The sequence below is a fragment of the Hipposideros armiger genome, unplaced genomic scaffold, assembly GCF_001890085.2.
Source record: "Hipposideros armiger isolate ML-2016 unplaced genomic scaffold, ASM189008v1 scaffold_175, whole genome shotgun sequence".
In the NCBI taxonomy this organism is placed as follows: domain Eukaryota; kingdom Metazoa; phylum Chordata; class Mammalia; order Chiroptera; family Hipposideridae; genus Hipposideros; species Hipposideros armiger.
The window spans coordinates 178013-191997 of NW_017731525.1; the positions used below are offsets into that span (position 1 = coordinate 178013).

Sequence of the window (13985 nt, forward strand, 5' to 3'; positions counted from 1 at the left end):
TCTAAGCTAAAGCAAGAAGTGTAACCGAACACTGCACGATTGGGGCCATTTGCCCTAGGAGTTCAACAGTCAAAGTCTTAACAAACACATCAGATCCCCCTTCCCCGCCCCACACAAAAATTTTAAAAACTCCCAAATCAACTCCGAAACAGCATGCCAGGTTCAGCCTGTTTTTCTCAAAGATTATGGAGCCAGTTTGTGGCACAGCTGGTCCTGGAACTCAGCAGGGCGGCAGCGGCATTCTATCACCACTCTGATGCATTGGTGATTGGCTGTTGTCAGGACGCTGTTGATGGGTCATTAGTACAAGCTAGCTGGTAAATACTGTGCTTTTCTTAGCACTAAATAGATCCCATTACTCCCTTGTTAATCACTGTCTTGCATGTGGGGATTTTCACATGTTACAGAGTCACATTTGTTTGCCAGGTATGAAGAAAGAGTCCTTTATAAACTGTGCTGCTGTCTGCAAATGCTGAGATATAATAAAGCCTTTCTAGGGTTTTTAAAAGATGAGACTTTCAAACTCGAATTGTGTGTTCATTAATACTGGATTTGAGCCCCCCCCCCCGAAACCTGTCTATATATTCTGTAGTGGTTGCCTGTGGCTGCTATAAATATGTCTAATTTACCATTTATTTTTAATGATACTACATTTTAATATTTGCTGTCAGCATGGAATGCCCCTCTGGTGAATCTACTCTATTAGTATTATATTAAAAACAGATTCTCTCAGTTAACTAAGAAATATAGAGCCTCTCCAGCTTTGAAAAAGAAGAACAACACTCTCAGAAATTAGGATGAATTATTAATCTGCAACATCTGTGATTGGGTTAAATTACACTGGGAGAATCCCAAGAGATACAGGGTAAGCCGTCCTCTTGCAAATGACTTCATATCTGAACACTCTTGGGACACAAGGCCAGGCACTGTGTCATCATGGCCTGTCCTCGATAAGCTGCTGGATGGGGTCCATGAATTGTAAATGGAAACATTACTGGTGTCACTTACACTTTTGGATAAAACGGTCAGTGCTCCCTTCTCAACATATATTAGTTTACATTGCATGTTGTGATTGACAGAGGCATAAATCTGTCAACAATGGGTCTTGCAGGGTTGTGTGTTTTTTTTTGGTTTTTTTTTTGGTCTCCTGTTGAGAACAGCTTTATAAAAGCTTCGAGTCTGCATGCGACTCCTTTACTATGCCTTACCTCCTTTACATTCCAGAAAAGCTATTTTACTTTCAGTGAAATTGACCCCCCAAAAAGTTAGGGAGAGGTTATTTGCTTTGAATTTTAACCTCTGAAATCTGAAGAGATTTTCATATAATGCATATCATTGGAATCCCAGGTACATGTCATAAAAGCATCATTCACAAAAAGACTTGACTAGTCCTGGACTAGAACCAACCATCTGGGTGATACCTAACAGAAGTTTTTGAACACATTTCAACATGCCATTTTTCCCTAGATGTTAAAATAGGTAAGGTGCTTCTTAAGTGCAGTGTTATTGGTTTTTTTTGTTTGTTTTGTTTTTTCCTAATGTCATTTCATGGCCTAGAGTTTTCACGTATGGAGGGTTTCATAGCCTGATTCAGAAGCCTGTCACCAAAAGCTCCAATATACCCTTTCTATACTCCATTTCCTAATTATGCATCACTGACTCCTTTATACTATGAAAACTCTGTAAGGGATTGTGATGTTAATCGCAGAAAATCAAATGCTTCTTAAGGCAGATTAGTTTTATAAAATATACTAAAAAGATTAAAATATGTAAATCAAATGCCATTTTGCACATGCAAATCCAACTTCCTTTTATACATTTCAGAAGAATAGCCTACAAACCATCCCAATCCCTTAATTCAGTATGAATGGGCCTAATATTTTTCACAATAGAAAAAGGCTCCTGGTTTCTGTAGACTGGTGATGTACCATCTTTTCCTTTTTATTCATCTACAGTGTTAATAATGACTAGATTATATAATCCCTTAACAAAATGTATTTTTTGTTTTAAAATTGCTTACCACTTCCAAGCAGTCAATGATCTTGGTTAATTTGTCCTCAGGTAAATTCTTCAGCAAGGATACACTTCAAAATGAAAAAGAAGCATTTATTTCATTATCTTACTGAATTAAATTATAAACACAAACATATATGTAGATTCAAAAACCTTTACATGCATTTAAAAACGCACTTTCATTTTTGGAGTAAACCTCCAAATTTATCACACATAAATAACTGAATTTCAAATGCACTGAAATTACATAAACACATATAATCACAGATACTTATCATAGGCAAATAAATAAAAATAGCAGGATACCAATAAGGGAAAAATCAAATTTTGTCTGTTCAGGGTAAAAAACATAGTCCATTTATTGTTGGTTTTCAAAGCGGAATCACTTTCGGAAATGTGTTTCTCTCCACATCTCAATACCTTTCATTAGCCTGGGTGAGGAGCTCTGCTTCCAGACCAGATTTTCATCTAAACCCTTGTAATTAAGTGAAGATTGAATCCAGGGGGAAATGCAGGAATTAGCATGGAAATGATCTTTGATTATTAGTCATACTATCCTGTATTTTAAAATTAATGATAGCCAGAGGTGTGTAATAGAAACACGTTTTAAAAATAATAATAATAATATACATTGAATGAAATAGGATACTGAAACTATTTGAAAAAAAAATCAGAAATTCCACTCCATATAATTAACCAATCAATATGATTAAATTATTCTATTAGAGAAATGTATCCTCTACTTTATTCATTTTTACTCAGGACTGTTCATAAAATTTCTATAAGATAAATATGTTGTTCTTGTCATCTAAAATTTGACACACCTAAGGAAAAAATGATGCTGTTCCAAATACACATGATTGAATTTGATTTTTGAAAAAAGAGCTCCAGGCTGACCCTGGCACATGTGCACGGGGAGGCACGTAGCCAGGAGAGTATATAAGAATGTTTGCATTAGAATCATCTGTAATTGCCCAACACTGGAACTCTCTCCCCTTCCCATCCACCAATGGGAGAGCAGATAAATACACTGTGATAGAGTCAGATAGTAGAACTCTACAAGAGAAATGACTGAACTAACCAAATTGATGAATCTTTAAAAATAATAATAATAATAATAAGTTGCAAGCACACACCACTTTTATAAAATTCAAAAATAGGCTAAATCAAGCTATAGGTAAAATAATAAAGAATACCAAGGGAATGATTAGCACTAAACTTCAGAATATAGACTACCCCAAGGAGAGTGGGAAATGGTGGGTGGGAGCACCGAGAACTCCAAGAACATTGCTAACTTTCTACTTTCTTGGCCTGCCAGTAAATCAATGGTGCTCATTTTGTTATTATTGTGTTTTATAAATTACATATGTACTATGTATCTTGTATATACATCGCATACTTCATAATAAAAAGATGTAAATGGAAAAGAGAAAGAGCTTACTGTGTATTATGAAACAAAGAGGGATATATTTCTCTAATAAGTCTTCTTATCTATGAAAAGGTAAAAGGGTAACCAGAATCTGTCATTGGTTAACATGCCCATTGTGAAAGTTCTACTTCTAGTCCACACTGGAATCTACAACGTTAGTGAAAATTCTCCTCTGGAAACCAATACTCTTGGGGACTGGTGAGGAAATTGATGGGAGGAAAACTCTTTGGTCTGTTTCCCTGCTACAGAAAGCAGACAGCAGGTTTATCTTGTTGGCCATGGAATCCACAATGTTGGGGCTTGGCAGTAAGTGTTGAATGAATGCAGGAATGAGATAACAAAAGAAAGGAAAGGAAAAAAAGGAAGGAAGGGATAAATACTACTAAATTCTCTCAGCTCCTTCCACTAAGACAGAGCATACTAGACTCCAAGAGAAGGAACGGCTCTACCTAAAGGTTCAGGTTTGACCTCAGACATTCAAATGCAACCCATGGCACTGGTTAATTTATTTATCCCTTTTTTGCCCTTGCATAAGTGTGGTTCTTTAGCTTTAAATGCTGACCTGCATTGTTCAGTTGTTGGATTTTGAGATCACCTATACTCAGGTAGACCTCAAATTGCTAAGGCATTGGTTGGCATAAAGGTAAGGCATCTGCTTGTCATAAATGCAGCTCTCTGCCAGGAGTCACTATTGGCTCTGGGAGAGTAAATCAGCAAGAATTTATGTGAGAAACCTTAACGCCTGCAATGTTCCACTGATCAACATGTGTTCATTCAATATGCACTGAGTCTTCTCTCTATGCGAGGCACTGTACAGCCCTAAAATCATTGGTTCTGCAGGCTAGCTCTGCATGCAAGATAAAATCACTATACTTATAAAGAACTTAGAGTTTATTTCTGGAAACTGCAAGATATTGTATTATTGTTACCACTTATCGTAGGTATCAGTTCATTACAATATGCATTACAGCTTCAGAGACTGTCAAAACTACCACAAAAGACACAGAAATAGTTTAAATAGGGAACTTACACTTGCTAAAAACATTTTCAATGTATGGCTGACTTTTAGTTACATAGGTATTTGTTTCTCTATAATTTGATGTATCCAAATATTTGGGGGTATAGAACAGTTCACAAAATGAGCATGTTCCAAGAACCCGTGCCATCATGGCAAACATAGTAACACTTTGGACATGTTAATTTCCTACAAACATAGTAATCTGGGAGATGGTGGATTTATGCGAATGAGAAAAAAAAATGTGTCAGGTAAAGCAAGTAAGGAAAGCAAAATAAATTAATGTTAATATTATCCTAAGCAAAGCATTATTAGAAAGATTACCTTTTGCTCTCTTCTTCCAAAATAAGGGTATCTTTCAGTGTCAACTGAGCACCCCAGGTGAATATTTTAGGATTTTGGCACATTTTTCTATACTATATGAAATGACTCCATCAATACAAGGGCGAAATTAGCAGGAGAAATAAATTAGGACACAAGGCTAATGGGAACTAAATATAAAATGTTATATATAGTGGCATTTACTGCAAGGGAATACCACTTCTGGTTTAATCATGTGGAAAATGCTTAAGTAAGAGAAGCTATAGTGAAGTAATTATTCTGATAAACTCAACATATCCACAATATGTCTACACAATCTTCTCTTTCTACCAATGTGGTATTCTTACCTTCTGAGGAAGTTTCTGTACTGTTCATCTCTCGCTTGAGCTGTCCTTCTCATTATGTTCTGGAATACCTCTCGATCTAGTGCCCAAGTTTTAACATTTGTAATAGCTTCAGGAGAAAAAAAAATCAAGAAAATCATAAAACACTATGTATTCCCACATTAAGAAAATACTAAAAACTGTGAATCAAAACATTTTTCTATGTTCTCATAAAATGATATTTCTTGGAAAAAATGCATTATTTAAACATATAAATGAAAGGAAGAAGTGATGTAAATAGTGGGTAATTTTATAAAATCATTTTTGGCTTTCATATGAACCATGGTTTGGAAATGAGCGCAAAAGATTTCCTTTCTAATTATGTTTTGCTTAGGATGATATTAAAATTACTTTGCAATTCCCAATTACGCACGACATCATCAGGATGTATTTCAGATTTGTGCTGTGATACAAGAGAAAGCCAGCCAGCCTGGAGCTAATCCAGACAGAGAAAAATTCACAAGCAGATAATTGAAAATTAAAGATCACTGGGTGTATGAGTGTCTTCTTATGTCATTTAGGCATTGTTGCTAAAGAGAGCCAATATATTTTAAGGATCTTTGAGAGAATTAGAATTATCTTGACGTTCTTGTTAAAAATACAGGTTCCTGGTCCCCATTGCCAGAGATCTGATTCAGGTTTGGAGTGAAGCCCTAAACCTGCATTTTTATCAAACACTGCAGCAAAGCTGAGACACATAACCCAGTCCCAAACCCTGAGAAATACCACATCTAAGTAATTCAGAAGAAAACATAAAATTGAATAAAGTCAAAACAGGAACCTTAAGGAGAAACAAACTAATCTCAAAAGTCATTCGTGAAAATTCTCATTAACTGATGCACATCTCTTTTGACATTTACACATTTTCATTGGTTTAATTAATTTTTCTAGTTTATAATATGGTCAGAACCTTATAGAGAATGGAAAGCAAACATTCAGGATGAGCAAAGGCAGATGTCTACATAGTAAAAAAGTGAAAGGGCAATTAAAGCAAATATTGGAATCATTCGTTTTAAAAATATGCTCATATTTTATATACAGGTATCTGATGGAAAAGTTCTTCTAAACTTGAATTATTTAGACAAGTGCTTTAATGAAAATCTTTTTCTAAGCATAGTATTGTAACTATTAACAAGAGCATATGGGACACAATAGGAGACAAAACAACTGAATCAGGGTGCAACAGTGACTGAACTAGGTTATCTTTAACATTGTGTAACAATTTCAAAATACAGCGTTGCCTCTCCTGTTACCTTTCACGGAGGCGGTCCTTGTACAGTTGTATAAAATGGCTAATTCTCCAAATGTGGTCCACATAGGGATGGCTGATAGCAATTTCTCACCTTGGAACACCTCTAATCGGCCCTCTGTCAAGTAGAATTTAAAAAAAAAAAACAAGTAATACAGTTATTTTATGATTCTCATGATAATAAAGTAGTTAAGAGTGCAGACTGAAACCAGCTCTGCCACTTTGTTAAGCTGGTTCGCCATGAGAGACTTACCCTCCCTGCCTGAAGTTCCTTGTCAGTAATGGGGATAACACTAATATTTACTTCATGCTCTTGTCAGTTATAAATAAGTTAATATAGGTAGGGAACATAAAGCAATGGCTAGCACATAGTTAATGCCATGGAAGGGTTAACTATTGTTAACATTATCATTGCTACAAAATTCTTTCTCTGGAGCCATGTGGATGGCAAGTGTCTTATTTAAAATTCACTCAACCCCATGAAAAATGTAGCACAAGAAATGACTTCTCTTGTATAAGAAACACAATTAATGTGTGTTGAAAACAGCACGGCTGTTTACACTGACAGAGGGATGAATCGCCGTAACTGAGATGTGTGCTGGCCCAGCAGTCAGACTGCCTGGCCCGACAAGTCACAGGCTGTGTGCCTTGGGTAAGTGGCTTTCCTATGCCCCATAAGCTGTTTAACCCCTCATTCAGTGAAATGAGCTAATAAATGGAAGTCACGAAGAAGAGTGCTCCAGGAGGACAATATCAAGAGAATCAGAAGGCAAAATAGGCTGGGAGGAAATGTTTTTACAAAAGACACATCTGATAAAGGGCTGTTGTACAAAATATACAAAGAACTCTTGAAATTCAACAATAAGAAAACAACCCTGCTGAGAAATGGGCCAAGGGCCTTAACAGACACTCACCAAAGCAGATATACAGATGGCAAATAAGCATATGAAAAGATGTTCCAAGTCATGTATGTTATCAGGGTAACGCAGATTAAAACGAGATAACCACTATCCACCTACTAGAATGGCCAAAATCCAGAAAGTTGACACCACCAAATGCTGATGAGGACGTGGGGTAACAGGAACTCCCATACATTTTTGGTGGGAATGCAAAGTGGTACAGCCCTTTCCGAAGACTTTGGCAGTTTCTTACAAAAACTAAACACATTCTTACCATTCTACCCAACATATTCTTACCATAATATCCTTGGTATTGACCCAAAATTGCTGAAAACTTACGTCCACACAAAAACCTGCACATGGATTTTTATGGCAGCTTAATCATGACTGCCAAAACTTCAAAGCAACCAAAATGTCCTCCAGTGGGTGAATAGATAAATAAACTGTGCTACATCCAGACAATGGCATATTATTCAGCATTAAAAAGAAATGAGGTATCAAACCATGAAAAGACATTGAAGAATCTTAAATGAATATTACTAAGTGAAAGAAGCCAATCTGAAAAGGCTGCATACTACATGATTCCAACTGTATATGACACTCTGGAAATGGGAAAACTATGGATAAAATAAAAGGATCAGTGGCTGTCAGAGGTGGGGTGAGAGGAGATAAATAAGCAGAGTACAGAGGATTTTTAGGACAATGAAAATGCTCTGTATGGTATTATAATGAACAATATATGTCATCATACATTTGTCTAAACCCATAGAATGAGCCCTAAGGTGAACTATGAACTTTGGGAGATTATGGTGTATCAATATACTACCATCCTTAATATATATATATTAAATATACCACTCTGGTGAGTATGTTGATAATAGGAGAGGCTATGAATGTGTGGGAGTAGGGAATATATGAGAAATCTCTATATCTCCCTCTCAATTTTGCTGTTAACACTAAAACTACTCTTAAAAAAATAAAATCATAAAAAATAAAAAAGAAGAGTGCTTAACAATAATCTTTATGTGTGCAAAGGCTGGGGGAAGGAGAGGTAGCACTTCAGGCAACCTTCTCACAATTTTTTTTTTTTTTTGCCCTGCAAATTCTATTTTCTTTTCCCATTGAGCAAATGCAAATAAAACCTTACCTAACCAAAATCATATGCAAAAAAGACCTATGTTCTTAGAGGGAGGCAAATGATAGGGTTATTCTCTTTCCCTTGAAAAATTTCCTTCTCCTAATTCACCATGAAGTGGCTCTAGATTGCTTCTGTCCATCCATCTATTCATTGTACAAACCTGATGTGAGCACCTGTGTTCTACCAGGAACTGGTCCAGGTGCCGGAGGTGGACAGAGTGGACAAAACAGAAAAGATACTGATTCTGATAGAACTTAAAGTCTGTTTTGACTCCAAATCCTACAAATTAGATATGAAAAATTTAATAATTTCTCATCACAACTAAATTAAATTCCTTTGAAGCCACTTAATGATACTGTCAAGTTGGTGTCATGGATCTTAATGCATTTCAAGTTTTGTTTTTTTGTTTTTTTCCTAATTGGTTATGGCTCATAGGCCTTGGGCAATACTGAAGAAATATATGCAATATCAAACATTTAAGCTAAATATAATTTACTATTGTTATTCATGCGATATTTTATAAAGGGAGATTTTTAATTAAATTAATTTGCTAATCAATTAAATCAGGCAAGTCAGTCTTTAGGTAACACCATAATGAATTCAAATAAAAAACTATCTCATTTTCATTTCCATGTGTGCTACAGCCTTGATTTAAATGACCGTATTAACGCTCACCTCTGATCAAACTCTTCTCTCCCCAAGCTTTTCATCAGAATTACTGACTAGCAAGGAACGAGATAGGCTGACTTGAGTTTCTCATCCTTTCCTAGTAGGTTCCATAAATATTTGTTGACTTAATGACCTATCTTCTCTTGCAAGAATGTTCTTGTGTTGCTAAAGTAGAAGTGAAACGGCCAAGAAAAAAACTGAGAGACAAATTGCTCTGGATCACCGGCCCCAAAAACTTGAACGCTGGCTCAATGAAGACTATAATCAATCTCAAGGGTAAAACAATTACTTGGGAATGATTGTATAATTTTAAGAGTGCCTACGAAGATGTACATGGCAAATAACAAACCAATAATTATGAAACTGGGTTGTTTAAAAAATCAAAGTATATAAAAACAATCTTCTACAGCCAAATTTACTCTACCCAGCAAAGCTATCAATCATTTAGAATTGAAGGACATGTAAAGAGCTTTTCAGACAAGAAAAAGCTAAAGGAATTTATCACCACCAAACCAGTATTACAAAGACTCTTAAAGGAACTCCTTTAAGACTGAAAAAAATAAATAAATAAAAAATATGAATAATAAAATGGCAATAACTACATATCTATCAACAATTACTTTAAATGTAAATGGGTTAAATGCTCCAATCAAAAGATAGTGTGGCTGTATGGATAAGAAAACAAGACTCTTACATATGTTGCCTATAAGAGACTCACTTCAGATCGAAAGGCATATCAGCCTAAAAGGAAAGGGATGGAAAAAAATATTTCATGAAAATGGAAATGGAAAATAAAGGATAGGGTAGAAATACTCATATCAGACAAAATAGACTTTAAAATAAATACTATAACATGAGACAAAGAAGGACCTAGTAATCCCACTTCTGGATATTTATCTGAAGAAATCAAAACACAACTTTGAAGGGTCATGTGCATCCATATGTTCATTGCAGCATTGTTTACAATGGCCAAGGTGTGGAGGCAGGCTGGGTGTCCATCGATAAATGAATGGATAACGGGCAAGTGGTACATATTTATAATGAAATATTGCTCGGCCATGGAAGGGAACGGGTTCTTGCCATCTGCGGTGGCATGGATGGACCTGGAGGGTACTGTGCTGAGTGGAGTTACATCAGAAAAAGACAGATGCAATGCGATTTTGCTTATATGTGGAATTAAAAAATAAAACAAAACAAACAAACAAAACAGAAACAAACTTACAGATACAGAGAGCATTTTGATCACTGCCAGATGGGAGGGGGCTGGTGGGATAAAGGGGAAGAGATTAAGAAGTACAAATTGGTTGTTACAAAGTAGTCATGGGGATGTAGGGTATAGCATAAGAAATGTAGTCAATGATATTATAATAACTATGTATGGTGTCAGATGTGTACTAGGTTTATTGGGGTGATAGATGAAAGGGGAGTTGGGGGACAGGGTGAGAAAGATGAAGGCATTAAGAAGTTCAAGTTAGTAGTTACAAGATAGTCATGGGGATGTGGAGTAAAGCATGAGGAATATAGTCAATAATACGGTAATAATTATGTATAGTACCAAGTGGGTACTAGACTAGTCAGGGGGATCATATCTTAAATGATATAAATGTCTAACCAAATGCTGTACACCTAAAATTAATATAAAATACTGAATGTCAATTGTAACTGAAAAATTTCTAAAGGGGAACAAAAGTGAAGGGGAATAAGAGGTTCAAATTTCCAGGTATAAAACAAATAAGTCTTGAGGATGTAATGTACAGCATAGGAAATATAGTCAATAATATTATTATAGTATGATACAGTGTCAGATGGTTGCTGTACTTATCTTGGTGATCACTTCCTTAGGTACATAAATGTTAAATAACTACAGTGTATACTTGAAACTAATATAATGTTGTATGTTAGCTATATTTTAATTAAAATATTTTAAAATAAATTAAAAAATCTTTTATATACTATAAATAGAATAATACATGTTTATTAATTTGTTTGGATAGACAACTTCTGACCCTCACTTAAGATCCCAAGTAAACAAGAATCATAAAAGCATTGCTGAAGAAGTGGCGAGAGCCAACTGTTCGCTGGAACATGTCAAACTCAGAGCCTAACTGTAAAAAGCAACTTTGTGAAAAACTAAACATCATCCATCACATTAATGTTAACTTAAATTTTATTAATCTGTAATTTTAGCTAATATGCAGCTTATACATTTATTCTGGCATTCGTGTTGTTTAAGAGATATGTGTTGTTTAAGAAATATGTGTTGTTTAAGAGATATGTGTAAATGAGCTTGTATTATGATTATTGCAAGGCTAAAATAAAAGTAATTTTTAAATGAATTTTTTTTTAAAAAAAAAGCATTGCTTAGATTGCCAGGAACTATAATGCAAAATAGAAGGTCATGCACATCTCAGTTTACCACTCCATCTGGGTAAGCCAGTTTAACTTTTTCCTTAAAACTCAAAAAGTAGGGGGAATTCAAAATTATATAGGGCATTCAATAACCACAAGCACTATTCAGATAATTTCTTGCTTCCATATCTAAAAAACATGTTTTCATGTACAGCTATAAGACTTACGTATTTGACATGCATTTGAGAAATAAATCCTTTGCCTATCTGTTATAATCTTCCCAGCACGTAAGCTTGTTCAAGTGCTCATAGATGAAGGAAACTATTTAAATGATTCTAAAAACACCAGTTTTAGTTTTAAGGTGTTCCATTTGATTTGTCTGTTGGCTAAATGTACCTAAATTATCTTTCTAAATTATTGGTAACTAAATATAACTAAATATTTCACAGAACCAAAAAAATAACAGTTTTCTTTTTCTAGTACAACCACCTAAAAATACCAACATAAGTAGCAGTATTTTAATGAAAACGCCTTTTTATAGTTGTTGAGTGAGTGGCATTGTGATTAAAAGTATGGACACTTAAGTCAGGTCACCTAAGTTTGCATCCTACCTCCACCACTTAGGGGCTGTGTGGCCTTGGCTTAGTTATTTAACCTCTTTATCCATGTTAGTAACATGGAGATAACAGCATTGCCTAATAAAGTTGATGAGAAGAGGAAATGAGATCTCTCTATTAAGTTCTCAATAGGATGCTTGACATATATAGAAAGCATTCAGTAAATATTAAGTATTATCATCATGATTAGATCAACAATGTTACTATTTCACGAGCTCAACCTGTTACATTTTCTATAAACAGAGCAAACTGTTTTGTGTTTCGCAAACTAAATGTTTGAGAAAATCGTTAAGACAATAAGCAAAATATTTGTTATACGATAACTGGAAAATTCTGTGAAACCCACCTGCAAGCACAAAGATGTGGTTTCCCGGTTCTCCTTGCTTAATGATGTAACTCCCTTGCTGGTAGCTCCTTCCATACATGCATTCTACCATGTCTTTGATCTGCTGAGGATCCAGTCTCTTCAAAAACTGATTTTTATTAAGAGCATCTGTAATGAGCTTCTTCTCACTGGTGTAATGGAAAAGAAATGTTAGTTACAATGAATGAAAGCCTTGTTTTGCTATTTAGATTCATTTAATTTTGAATCTTGATATAACTATCTACACACTTAACTATTTTTCCAGCAGGACAATTTTTTTTCTAGCCCCACCAACACTTGACCCTTACAACTACCATACATTACACATAAAATCTTTCAAAATATTTTGGAATAATTTTCTGGTAATCATTATTACACCAAGTTCATTATCATTCCTAATTATCATTGTCACAAATGTACCATTTCTGAAGGTCCCTAGATGCACTATTAATGGACTTTTAGATGGAAAGCAAATCTGGTTGGAAGGCAGAGGTGAGTTTAAGGGACTACAGCACAGTTGGTTCATTGATGTATGTAGGTATGCATAGTGCCTATGGTACTAGTTATTTTACATCTTATTTAATCCTCACCACTAACCTGTGAGATCATCACTATTCCTAGTTTATGGATAAGTAGACTAAAAGATAAGAAACAGCTTAGTCCCCCCTGGGATTTAAATCTAAGTCTATGAATGTGAGAGGTCTGTGCTGCTTCCATTCCATCCATTGCCTTTTCCATTGAGTTGAAGAAGTCAGCTTCCTTGGGACTCATTAGGTTTGATCAGACATAAAGGTGGTGTCTGCATTTGCTGAGGTTTTGACTCTTAGTATGTCTAGACTAGACAACTTACATTTTTAATCTCACAGCCTATTCATTCCCCAAACGAATCTCAGACCCACTTGTTATAATCCTAGAAAGCTCTGCTTTCTTTTAGAAAAGAAGCAGCTCTAAATAATTATCTAATCTTCATTACCATAAATTTCATATGTTTTAATTAACATATTTTCTATGTAGATATCATAGAATTAATAAACTGAAAAAAATGTTGCCTTTGGGGTAAGTCAGAATCTTTGCACAATATATTTGCTCCCATTCAAGCTCAGTGTGATGTTTTTTAAATAGAATTTTTGTGGGTATTTTTCCCTGTAGTTTTCATTTAAACTCTCTCCCATCCCTAGCGTTCCTGTTTGAAAACTTGTGATCTTTTTCTACACAGAAAGTTCTCAAACACAAGGTTTTCATGGAATTAGATACTTCCTTCATGACCACATCCATCAGATCACTGGGCTACATGAAGGAAACAATGAAGTCTTGTACAGAAATTCCTTCCTCCCTACAGTGACGCCAACATCTTCAGAGCCATCCGAACTCTTTGAGTAATTTGAGAACTTCCTTCCTCCTTCATCTAATCTATCACCAAATCTTGTCAATTCTCTTTACAAAATATTACTGTTATTCATTTCAGTTTCCATTTTCAAGGATGTCACCACCATCCAAAAAAAAAGTATTAGGCCTGGACAACCTTCACAGCTTCTTCCT

The 13985-nt window shown here is 35.2% G+C and overlaps 1 protein-coding gene across 5 annotated transcripts in view; it reads right to left on the reverse strand.

The window, feature by feature from the left end:
• The window catches only part of PRKG2 (protein kinase cGMP-dependent 2), a 106661-nt gene that overhangs the window by 62704 nt on the left and 29972 nt on the right, over positions 1-13985 (reverse strand). For 4 of the 5 annotated variants that reach the window (XM_019652160.1, XM_019652161.1, XM_019652162.1 and 1 more), the window contains exons 3-6: positions 12429-12595; positions 6415-6528; positions 5126-5231; positions 2021-2084 (exon numbers count right to left, since the gene is read on the reverse strand). In XM_019652160.1, coding sequence (XP_019507705.1) covers positions 2021-2084; positions 5126-5231; positions 6415-6528; positions 12429-12595 — 451 coding nt within the window. The remainder of the gene's footprint in view (positions 1-2020; positions 2085-5125; positions 5232-6414; positions 6529-12428; positions 12596-13985) is intronic. The other variant, XM_019652163.1, reaches the window with a different exon arrangement.